At 45.0% G+C, this 12,355-nt stretch overlaps 1 protein-coding gene across 3 annotated transcripts; it reads right to left on the bottom strand.

Moving 5' to 3' along the window:
• Positions 1 to 9,562: 9,562 nt before the first annotated feature.
• On the bottom strand, positions 9,563 to 11,857 carry LOC100275483 (uncharacterized). 3 transcript variants are annotated; one of them, XM_020553208.3, is made up of 4 exons: positions 10,964 to 11,822; positions 10,466 to 10,676; positions 10,087 to 10,188; positions 9,563 to 10,001 (listed from the first exon to the last, which is right to left on the bottom strand). In XM_020553208.3, the coding sequence occupies exons 3-4, from the start codon at positions 10,168 to 10,170 to the stop codon at positions 9,876 to 9,878; spliced, it is 210 nt and encodes a 69-aa protein (XP_020408797.1). In that variant the 5' UTR covers positions 10,171 to 10,188; positions 10,466 to 10,676; positions 10,964 to 11,822; the 3' UTR covers positions 9,563 to 9,875. The 3 variants fall into 3 exon arrangements, with proteins under 3 accessions (XP_020408797.1, XP_020408796.1, NP_001307126.1); XM_020553207.3 differs by having other exon boundaries at positions 10,087 to 10,676; NM_001320197.1 differs by lacking the exon at positions 10,466 to 10,676 and having other exon boundaries at positions 9,617 to 10,001; positions 10,964 to 11,857.
• Between the last annotated feature and the right edge of the window lie 498 nt (positions 11,858 to 12,355).

Raw genomic sequence — 12,355 nt, 5'->3', positions numbered from 1 at the left:
TCTCCCTTCTAAACTTGTACCGCTCACAAGCTTCAGCTCCATCTATGTTATGGATTGCTTTTGAGTCTGTCCAGTTTCCTTCGGCCCTTCTGGCAGCTTCCTGACTTCCATGAATGGCAATAGGTCCTTGGTCCGAAGGTATCTTCATGCAAAGATATGCTGAATGAAGAATTGCTTCGAAGGCATTGAGAGTACCACGACCAATGATTGCATTTTAAGGGTATTCCATATCAACAATATCGAACACAACTTGTTCAGTCCTTGTGTTGTTGATAAATCCGAAGGTTACTGGCATTGTGATTTTTCCAAGTGCTACAATCTGCCTTCCTCCAAAGCCACAAAGGGGATGTGTGGCATCATGGATCTTGTCTTCGGGCTCTTGCATCTGTCTGAAGGCCTTAGCAAATATGATATCAGCTGCACTGCCTGTATCAACCAAAACATTATGGACCAGAAATCCTTTGATCACACAAGAGATAACCATAGCATCATTGTGTGGGTAATCCTTGAGCTGAAGATCCTCTTGAGAGAAGGTAATTGGAATGTGAGACCATCTTGACTTGATGAAGGGTCCTTGTACCCCTACATGTTGTACTCTTCTCTATGCCTCCTTCTTCTGTTTCTTGTTAGCCGGCTCTGAGCATGAACCGCCTTTTATTGGGAGAATCAGCTTCGGAGCCGAATCAGTTCCAGCTTGGTTCTTGAACGAAGCCATTGTCTCAGGAAAGTGGAAGTGAGTTCACCGGAGGTGGGCGCCAATGTTGGGGACTTGTTCTCAAATGCTATGAATTAAGAACAAGGCAACATAAAATGTTAAATATTAATGCCCTTCGTCCGCTGAAGCATTATCTCCCCAAGGATTTAATGAACTTCGGACGAAGACCATGAGTAGAATATCACGAAGGTCATACCTTCGTGATTAGACTTACAAAATAATATGAAATAATATATATAACATGAAACATTAAAGATAGATGTATCAGAAATAGGCAAAATTATTCACATATTTTATTATATGAACCTAAAACCTCAGAACATAATGTTCAAGTACATTTATACCTTTGCCTTGACAGATAATAATTCCCGAGCAATGCGTTTGCAATTACCAGAATGCGTGAACAGTAAAGGAATACTGTTCACCATTTATAGACACAGGACACAGCCTGTAAGGAATTACAATCATGCCCCTTATAAAAGTTTACAACAATGACTCAGACCCTTATGGACTAAAAGGTCATTCTATCTTTAAGTCGGTTCGATCCTACATCTTCGGATATGCTATATAACACTAAAGCTTCATGAGTGGTAGCTTTGGTCATCATGTATAAGCAGCTTTAGCCGAAGCTGTTTCTTCCTGCAGGACCTTCGGCGACGAAGCATGGTCCCAACAGTATCAGATTCAAGCAAGATGTGGAGAAGTGGCTTATCAACTCAGCTTACCAGAGAACCTGTCCGCTGTGCACGATGTGTTCATGTGTCACAGTTAAAGAAACGATTGAGAGTGCCAGAAGAGCAGTTGCCAGCAGAGGATCTTGAAGTTCAAGAAGATCTGACTTATATTGAGAAGCCAACTCAAATTCTAGAGATAGCAGACCGGGTCACTCGGAGAAGTACCATCAGGATGTGCAAAGTCAAATGGGGTCACCACTCAGAAGAAGAAGCAACCTAGGAAAGAGAGGATGAATTGAAAGCCAAGTACCCTGAGCTCTTTTCTAGCCAGCCTTGAATCTCGAGGGCGAGATTCTTTTAACGGGGATAGGTTTGCCCTAATTTTGGAAGTATAAAATTTCTTTCTAATTATCACCCAAAATCATGTGTTACTCTTCCTTTTCTCACTCTAGGCTTTCTCTCTCTCTAGATGCTTTTTCTCTTTTTCCTTTTGATTAGAAATAGCTTAAACTAGTGGAGATCAATTATTTATTTTTGTCAAAACCTCATGAGTCATGACATGTTGCATCATGCTGAGCTTAAAATATTCTTTGAGGTGTTGCACAAGTTTGAATTTATTTGAATTTGAAACCTAGTTTGAATTTGTATTTGAAAACCCTATAGAAAAAGAAATAGAAAAGGAATTAGAAAATCTAGAGAAAAAGAAAAGGAGAAAGCAGCCTAGTCAGCCCACTAAGCCCAGCCAGGTCGCGCGCCCGCGCCGTAAGCGACAGTTCTCCCTCGCGCGTGCCCTCCCTCTCTCGCTCGCTGCCAGCTAGGGCCAACCTGTCGTCGCCAGTTTTCTTCACCCGCGCGTTCTCTCTCTCTCTGTGTGTGTGTGTGTGTGTGTGTGTGTGTGTGTCGCGGGCCCGGATCGCCAGTCACCGAGTCGTTGCCCCGCGCGCCCCTTTCTTATCTCTCTGTGCCGTGGGCCTGCCCTGTCAGTTCCGCCCCCTCCGCGCTCGCCGTGGACCGGCGCGTGCGCACTCGCGCACGTCGCCGGATTTCTCGGCCACAACGCTCGCCCACACGCCCAGCTCCCTTCTTAGAGCCCCGCCAGTGCCCCACGCACACCCCTCGCCTCATTTCGCTCAGCTTCACCCTCTCTCGCGCTCTGCCCACGCCGCCAGCCGCCGCCGGAGACCCGCACCCGCGTTCCCGGCCATCCAGCTCGCCGGAGACTGCTCCAAGCCTCCCCGAGCTCCGCCCCGAGGTGAGACACTCGTCCCCGTGCCCAATTTCCCCTATTGCGCCCTGTGTTCGGTCAATTTTGCCTTCGCCGGAGCTCGGCCGCGGTGGTCCACCGTGCTCGCGCGGTAGCCGGTCGATTTAGCCCGGTATAGTTCCTCGGAGTAGGTCCCTGTGTCACCCCTGCCTCTGCTGAAGCTAGCCCAGGCCTTAGCGTGCCTTAGGTCCCCTCCCCGTGGCCGGAATGGCTCACCGGAGTTGCTCCGGCCCGCCCGAGGCCTTCTCACCGCCGTTCTCCCATCTCTACACGTGGATTCATGGTCCCTTCCCCGCCATTGAGTTCGCCGTGGCGCCCTCTTCCTCTCTGCCTAATCCCGGCGACCCCGGACCCCCCTAGCTCACGCCTGCCTCAACTGCGGCGACCTCACCGCCGTGGAGAGGAGCAGCGCCGCCCGCAGCCGTTCACCCCTCCCCGGTCTGATCCCCTCTGTCCGATCCTGATCGCACGGCCCGGACCACGGGTATCGCTTCGCGCACGCGCGCCCTGGTGCCCTGGCCCGCCTGTCAGCGCCCAAACCCCCCTGGCGCTAGGCTCGCTCGGTCAGCGCGCTCTCCCCCTCTGTCGCTGACACTCCCTGGCTCGCCTGTCAGCGCTCGCCCGCTCGCGCGTGCGCGCCCTCGGCCGCAGATCTTATCTCAGCCGTTGGTTTTAGATCTGACGATTAGATTCACCCGATACCCCTTCGCGCGGTAGTTTTCTTAAAGAGACCCTCGGTTTACTGGAAATCAACCCGCTGTCCCTGGTTTTCGCGCGCAGGCCCATGTAATCTTGCAGATTTAGCCCTGGACTTTTAAATATTCACACAATTGGCCCTAATTTCATATTTTGAATTCCCAAACTTGATTATTTCATAACTTTTGCATATGAACTCCAAATTTAGTGATTCAAATTGAAAAATGTTCATAGAATTATTCTCTGTTTAAATAAAATAGGTTCACTTACTGACTGCACACTCTAATTTTTAGGATTGAATATGAACTAATGTAGATGTATGTTTTATTTATTTAATAAAATAAATAAAATGAGAACCTTAGAGATTTAAACTTGTTTAAGCTTGTGAGATTAATAATAGGTATTACATAAGTTCATCTCTGTTCTAAATTTTAGGCCACAATAAAATAAATTGATCTATGATTATGTACTTGTAAATAACACTTAGGGAAATAATAATCTATTTTAAAATAAAGTTAATGTATGCCATAGTTTATGTTATACTTTGAATTTATTATCCCTTATGTAGTATTGTGTCTTTTTAAGATGTGTTCCAATGTTTGTACATGTTTGGTGTGATGTTCATTTGTACTTTCCAAATGTATTGAATGCATGCTCGCTTTATTTAGACAACGAGCAGTCCGACGTTCCTGAGTGTGTTGTTGGAGACCTCCCTGAGCAACAACCTGGTGAAGGCAAGTGTCCTCTGACCAATTATGTCCTACATACTTTATGATTCATTGTCCCGCATTACTTTATGAAACCTAAGGATTGACTAGTTTGTATTCACTTATCCTTGTTTACCTTTTGGGTTTACCATGGTTAGCATGTTGCTATTGCCTTAACTTAATCAATGAACATGATGTGAACATTTATGATACGATACTGTTATCCTGATTATGTGAATGATCTTGTGATACCTTAGGGGCTCAGGCTTTTTTCCTGAGTACCTCTCCAAAAGGACCTGTTCGTGGAGTGACCACCCGGGATAACAGTACAACCATGAGGGTGGAATGGGATACCCTTAGTTGATTATTTAGATGAACCTGGGGGTGTAGTTGGCTTTGCCGGAGGGCCGTCAATGGGGGCCGGAGCGTAGTGCTTGCTCTGCCAAGGTTGGGGTGCAGAGGTTCTTTCGATTTGGTTTTGTTAGTCACCCACCTTGGGGAGGTGTATTGCGTTTGTACGACTGGCGAAACCTAACGAGCTACTATGCACCAGGGGAGTCTTTGTAAAGGCTACGTAGTGTATCCCTGGCCATTCACCTTGGTAGTGAAGATCGGGTCTGTACAACCCAGGCTGGAAAGGGGTCATGACTTGTGGGTAAAGTGTACAACCTCTACAGAGTGTTAAAAACTGGTATATCAGCCGAGCTCACGGTTAAGAGCAGCCTTAGGATCCTCTTTGATTAGAAGAACTTTGGATACTTTTATGTTGATGATTAACAATGATGTTATAAAATCTGATCTCTGGTATTTCCTCTTTTGAGGAGGTACTTCTAGGTAATAACTAGGTTATTTACTAAAACTTGGCTCTACTAATAATAATAAATACTTGAACAACTAAAAGCAACTGCTTAACCTCAACTCCATATACAGCTAGTCCACTTGAGCCAAATGGGACATTTGTTGAGTATGTTGATGTGTACTCACCCTTGCTTTACACACCACCCCCACCCCAGGTTGTCCCCAGTGTACTCAGTGCTCAGGAGGAGATGCTAGCAACATGGATGACTTAGAGGAGTTCCAGGAATTCGACGAGTTCTAGTTTACTTTAGTGGCAAACCCCCAGTTAGCTGTCTGTGTAGGCTTAGCTTCTACGTTTCGTAATTCCGCACTTTGATAGTTATGTTGAACAATGGTTATGTAATAGACTCTGTGGATGTCTTAGACATCTTGATGTAATCAAGTACCTTTCCGCTATTTATTTCGAGCATTGTGTGATGATGTCCAATTATGTAATCACTGTGTACGTGAGTTTCTGATCCTGGCACGGACATGGTTCGCATTCGGTTTGCCTTCCAAAACCAGGTGTGACATTTACTTTCCGTTCCATTGGGCAAACCACCATATTTTGATGGTGAAGATTATTGTATGTGGAGTGATAAAATGAGGCATCACCTAACCTCACTCCACGCAAGCATATGGGACATTGTTGAGTTTGGAGCGCAGGTACCCACCGTAGGGGACGAGGGCTATGACTCGGACGAGATCACCCAAATCCGGCACTTTAACTCCCAAGCCACTACTATACTCCTCGCCTCTCTATGTCGAGAGGAGTATAATAAAGTGCAAGGGTTAAAGAGCGCCAAGGAGATTTGGGATGTCCTAAAGACCACGCACGAAGGAGATGGTGTGACCAAGATCACCAAGCGGGAGACGATCGAGGGGGAGCTCGATCGATTCGTCCTTCACCAAGGAGAGGAGCCACAAGCCATGTACAACCGGCTCAAGACCTTGGTCAACCAAGTGCGCAACCTCGGGAGCACCAAGTGGGATGACCATGAGATGGTCAAGGTTATTGTTAGATCCCTCGTATTTCGTAATCCTACTCAAGTTCAATTAATACGTGGTGATCCAAGATATAAGCTAATGTCTCCCGAGAAAGTAATTGGGAAGTTTATGAGCTTCGAGTTAATGATCAAAGGCTCCAAACACATCGTCGACTTGGAGCAAGGTGGCACCTCTACACCCGAGATGCAACCCGTCGCATTCAAAGCGACGGAAGAGAAGAAAGAAGAGTCTACCTCAAGTAGGCTCCCCATCGACGCCTCCAAGCTCGACAATGAGGAGATGGCGCTCATCATTAAGAGCTTCCGTCAAATCCTCAAGCAAAGGAGGGGGAAAGACTACAAACCCCGCTCCAAGAGGGTGTGCTACAAGTGTGGTAAGCCCGGTCATTTTATTGCTAAATGTCCAATGTCTAGTGATAGTGACAAGGGCGACGACAAGAGGGGAAAGAAGAAGGAGAAGAAGAGGTACTACAAGAAGAAGGGCGGCGATGCCCACGTGTGTCGGGAATGGGACTCCGATGAGAGCTCCACCGACTCCTCCTCTGACGAGGATGCCGCCAACATCGCCGTCAATAAAGGCCTTCTCTTTCCCAACGTCGGCCATAAGTGCCTCATGGCAAAGGATTGCAAAAAGAAAAAGGTACAAACTAGAACCACCCCCAACTATACTACATCTAGTGATGAGGGTAGTTCTAGTGATGATGAAGATGATTTACATACTCTTTTTGCCAACCTTAACGTGCAACAAAAGGAAAAATTAAATGAATTGTAGGTGCTATTCATGAGAAGGATGAACTCTTGGACAGCCAAGAGGAATTCCTTATTAAAGAAATTAAAAAGCATGTTAAAGTAAAGAATGCTTATGCTCAGGAAGTAGATAAAAATGAAAACTTGACTAAGGAGCTTAGCATTTGCCATGATTCAATTACCAATCTTAGAAATGAAAATGCTAGTTTAATTACTAAGATTGATAAATTGAATGAATCAATTTCTAGCCTCAAAACTGAAAATGCTATTAATGTTTGTAATGATTCTATTTCCTGTCTTAGAGATGAGAATGCAATATTACATGCGAAGATAGATGAATTAAGTGCATGCAAACCCTCTACATCTACTGTTGATCATGTTACTATTTGTACTAGATGTAGAGATGTTAATATTGATGCTATTCATGATCACCTTGATTTAATTAAACAACAAAATGATCATATAGCTCAATTAACTGCAAAAATTAATGAGCATGAAATTGAGAATGAAAATTTTAAATTTGCTAGAAGCATGCTCTATAATGGGACATGCCCTGGCATCAAGGATGGCATTGGTTTTCAACAGGGAAGCAATGTCAAAATTAATGCCCCCAAAAGAATGTCTAATTTTGTTAAGGGCAAGGCTCCCATGGTTCAGGATAATGAGGGTTATATTTTATATCCTGCTAATTATCCTGAGCACAAGATTAGGAGAAGTCATGCTAAGAAATCTCATTCTTTTTCTCACCATGCATTTATGTATAAGAATGAGGCTTCTAGCTCCAGGCAATCAACCCATGTTAAATTGCCTAAAAGGAAAACTCTTGTTGCATCAAATGAGCCTAATATTACATTTAAGACTTTTGATGCTTCTTATGTGCTTACTAACAAATCAGGAAAAATAGTTGCCAAATATGTTGGGGGCAAACACAAGGGCTTCAAGACTTGTGTTTGGGTACCCAAGGTGCTTGTTTCTAACGTGAAAGGACCCAAGACTGTTTGGGTACCTAAGAACAAGGCCTAAATTGTTTTGCAGGTTTATGCATCCGGGGGCACAAGTTGGATAATAGACAGCGGATGCACAAACCATATGACAGGGGAGAAAAGGATGTTCTCCTCCTACGAGAAAAACGAAGATCCCTAAAGAGCTATCACATTCGGGGATGGAAATCAAGGTTTGGTCAAAGGACTTGGTAAAATTGCTATATCACCTGACCATTCTATTTCCAATGTTTTTCTTGTGGATTCTTTAGATTACAATTTGCTTTCAGATTCTCAATTATGCAAAATGGGCTACAACTGTCTTTTTACGAATATAGGTGTTACTGTCTTTAGAAGAAGTGATGATTCAGTAGCATTTAAGGGAGTATTAGAGGGTCAACTATACTTAGTTGATTTTAACAAAGCTGAACTCGATACTTGCTTAATTGCTAAGACTAATATGGGTTGGCTCTGGCATCGCCGACTAGCCCATGTTGGGATGAAGAATCTTCATAAGCTTCTATAGGGAGAAGACATTTTGGGACTAACAAATGTTCATTTTGAGAAAGACAGGATTTGTAGCGCATGTCAAGCAGAAAAGCAAGTTGGCACCCACCATCCACACAAGAACATCATGACGACCGACAGGCCGCTTGAGCTACTCCACATGGATTTATTCGGACCGATCACTTACATAAGCATCGGCGGGAGTAAGTACTGTCTTGTAATTGTGGATGACTATTCTCGCTTCACTTGGGTATTCTTTTTGCAGGAAAAATCTCAACCCCAAGAGACTTTAAAGGGATTCTTGAGACGGGCTCAAAATGAGTTCGGATTAAGGATCAAGAAAATAAGAAGCGATAATGGGACGGAGTTCAAGAACTCACAAATCGAAGGCTTTCTTGAGGATGAGGGCATCAAGCATGAGTTCTCTTCTCCATACACACCTCAACAAAATGGTGTAGTGGAGAGAAATAATAGAACTCTACTGGACATGGCGAGGACCATGCTTGATGAGTACAAGACTCCGGACCAGTTTTGGGCTGAGGCGATTAACACCGCCTGCTACTCCATCAACCGGCTCTACCTTCACCGATTCCTCAAGAAGACATCTTATGAACTCCTTACCGGTAAAAAGCCCAATGTTTCATATTTTAGAGTCTTTGGTAGCAAATGCTTTATTCTTATCAAAAGAGGTAGAAAATCTAAATTTGCTCCTAAGGTTGTAGAAGGCTTTTTACTTGGTTATGACTCAAACACAAGGGCATATAGAGTCTTCAACAAATCCACATGATTAATTGAGGTTTCTTGTGACATTGTGTTTGATGAGACTGATGGCTCCTAAGTGGAGCAAGTTGAACTTGATGAATTAGATGATGAAGAGGCTCTGTGCATCGCACTAAGGAACATGTCCATTGGGGATGTGTGTCCTAAGGATTCCAAAGAGCCTCCACAAGCACAAGATCAACAATCATCTTCCATGCAAGGATCTCCACCAACTCAAGATGAGGAACAGGCTCAAAATGATGAAGATCAGGAGGATGAGCCACCTCAAGAGGAGGACAATGACACTACAAAAAAATGGTTTTGTATGACAAAAGTAAAGTGTCATGTTTAGTACAAAATTGGTCATAAAAAGCATCTTATGACGAAAATGCTGCGTCATAAGGGTCGCCATATAACGACCGTCACATTATGTACCTTGTGACGACTGTTCAGAGTACCGTCACATAATGCCATCATCTTTTGTGACGGCTGCGTTCGTCCGTCACATATTGTTGCTATATATGACGGTGTTATCTGTCACATGTTTTCCAGTCAACGCGTCACCTAATGTTGAGATAATGTGACAGCTTTGTTTTGTTTAGTTTAATATGGCACCCACATACAATGACCATACAGTGACGACACACTAAGCTCTCATGATAGCTCACAGAATCATAATACACAGAAAAGCCATCATACACAACATTCTCATCACAAGTCATACACAATTCCAGCACACTAGTTCTTCCACAACAGAGGTTCAAACATACAAAGGTTCCACCACAAAGGTTCGAAGCATTCAAACAGATTGCACGTAGTTCTGACAAAGTTCTAACCACAAAATATGTTCTAGCAAGGTAGAAAAACCTTAAGCAAAGGCATCATCCTCAGACTTGGTATGCATCCCTACCTCAATCTTTCTGAAGTTTCAGGACAGCTCGTAGCAGTGCATTGGTCTCTTCAAACTTGGTATGCAACCCCTTCACTTCCTCTTGGGTCTGGCGCAGCAAACTTTGGTTTTCTTCAAGTGTGGCCTGTTGAGCTTGGAGGGTGACTTTTGTGCTTCTCCTTCTTCTAGCTCTCTTTCCTTCTCTGCAACCATTTGCTCCTACATAAAGTGAATGTAATTAGTAACAAGGCCATACAAAAGTGTTGAACCATGCATTTACTTGAGTGTAGTACATGTAACTTACATATATCTCATTTGCAAGCGGAGTACGACCATTTCGGGGACTATTCATACATTCCCCAAAGAAATCAACAGCATCCGGCTCCATGTTGTTGTACTTAGTCCTCTGCGGCATATACAAAACTTGGGATATAAGATTTGCCATGAAATATTGGTACATGCCAACAACAATACAACATAGTCAAATAATGACTTATAGTTTAAGAAAAAGAACACATGAACATGCATCAATGCTGCCTAGACAGGTCAAGACTAATAACATGGCCTAAAGAAACCCTAGTATTGATGATGATCATGTTTGATGACATAGCAATTGTCATGCTGTTTTCTATTTTAGATGGTCACCATAAAAGAATTGGAGCATAAGCACCTATTGATTATACCTCATTTAGCACAGAAGTAATTGGAGCACATGGTAACTTTACATTTCAGGAGCACATGGTAACTTTACATTTCAGTAGCAAGCTCGTCCACAAATTCTCTAGGAAATAAATCAGATCTAGTGGAGGATCACTGCCCGAGCTTAATAAACGTTGGGCCAAGCTGTAATACTTGCTCTCTTAGCCATGAAGTAGTTTTCTGCCTTCGAACTTTCTGCAACATGTAAGCCACCTTTTAGCCCACTCACATGTATAGTAGAAAGTGAATCCTTTCTCTTTGCAGCCCCAAGTGATATAAATCATCATGCTTCCATTCATAACAACAAACAGATTAACAGACTTAACTCCACCTAAAGATAGAACACTCATTTGGAACTGGAGGTGGCTACTTAGCACAGAAAATTTCCTATAATGACTTCTTTGGAATCACAATGTTGGAGACTCAATATTTTTTTCTTGAAAGAACATGACTCAGGTTTTATCTATATCTTAAACACATACCTGCTTTTCTTCCGAGAATCCACAAGGATATGCCCATTTTGCATTGTCAAATAGCACACGGACTCGAAGAGAAAGCACAAAAGACCATATATCTTTGCTCCTCTGCGATGAGAATGGCTGGGCTACGGGAGCTGAGCGTCCTTAGAAGCTCGCCATGCTCCCAGCAGCAATGTCAGCCCGCTCCCCCTCCGCTTCAGAGCAACCCCTCCCCTTCCTCTGTTGCTGCCGCCGCCTCCCCTTCCCACGCAGGATGCAGCAGCAGCCAAATCCGCTCGAGGAACTCGCTATCCGAACCCAGGACTGTCGCGACAAACGCGCGCCACTGCGGGCGTCATCGCCCGGAGTCCTCGGCTGAGCACCCGCACCACCTCAAAGCTCCACCCTTTCCCGAAGAAGCGAAGAGAAGCGCCGGAGCGGGCAAGCTGGGTTCTGGGCAGCCGACGGAGCAAGCGTGCGGGGAAGCCGAGGCGGGACGCCGGAACTGAGCTCATCAGACCAAGCAGCAGCTAGCTAGACAGACAACCCTACCCTTCGCGAAGCATGGGCCACGCGCTTGCAGAACCAAGACCGCCGCGGCGGCTCGCAGGAACCCCCCTCGAACCTCCCATTGCACGCGCGGCGCGCTCCGGACCAGCCACGCTCCCGCCGCCGCCGAGCTCAGGGAACCTCTGGCAGCGCGCGGTCACGCCCGGCTCCAAGCGCCGGGTGGCGTCCCATTCGACGCGGGCAGCGCGACCACCGGCTCAGCTCCCGCAGGCCCTAAACTCAGCTCAACTCGACGAGGCGGGTACTGGAACAGCGGTTGGGCGGTGTACGGGATGGACGGATCCGTTCACCAGCGGCGTGGTGGGCGTGAGTGGCGGCGCTAGATTAAGGGGAGGGAGAGGACTGGACTTGTCTGCGGTGGTGGGCAGCCGAGAGGATAAGGTAGGAGGGGAATTTTGGTCATCTTGGGCGGGAGATGGGAAAGTGAATGCAGCCAATAGAAAGGGATACGATCCTTTTTTGCAAAAAACATAAAGTGACGCCGTCAAATCATCACATAAAGGCACATCTAAGCGTCATAAAAGTAAAACCGTCTACCAACTCCTGGCGCCTGACAATATATGACGAATCTTCGTACCCTTATGTGACAACAAAAACACTACCGTCATAAAATCTTCATGGCCTCATGAAATTATGACGACTCAAAAAATTTCATCATATTATGTGACATTATATGACGATAATTGACCTTGTCATTAGGTATTTTGTCATAAAAGGACAAATTTCTTGTAGTGTGATCAAGGGGGAGATGAAGACAAGGAAGATGATCAAGAAATGCAGGGTTAAAGACCGCCACACCCAAGAGTCCGCCAAGCGATACAAAGAGATCACCCCGTCAACTCCATT

Source organism: Zea mays, chromosome 5 (genome assembly GCF_902167145.1).
Source record: "Zea mays cultivar B73 chromosome 5, Zm-B73-REFERENCE-NAM-5.0, whole genome shotgun sequence".
Taxonomy (NCBI): domain Eukaryota; kingdom Viridiplantae; phylum Streptophyta; class Magnoliopsida; order Poales; family Poaceae; genus Zea; species Zea mays.
Note: the sequence above shows the minus strand (reverse complement) of the source record. Positions and strands in the feature narration are given on the sequence as shown.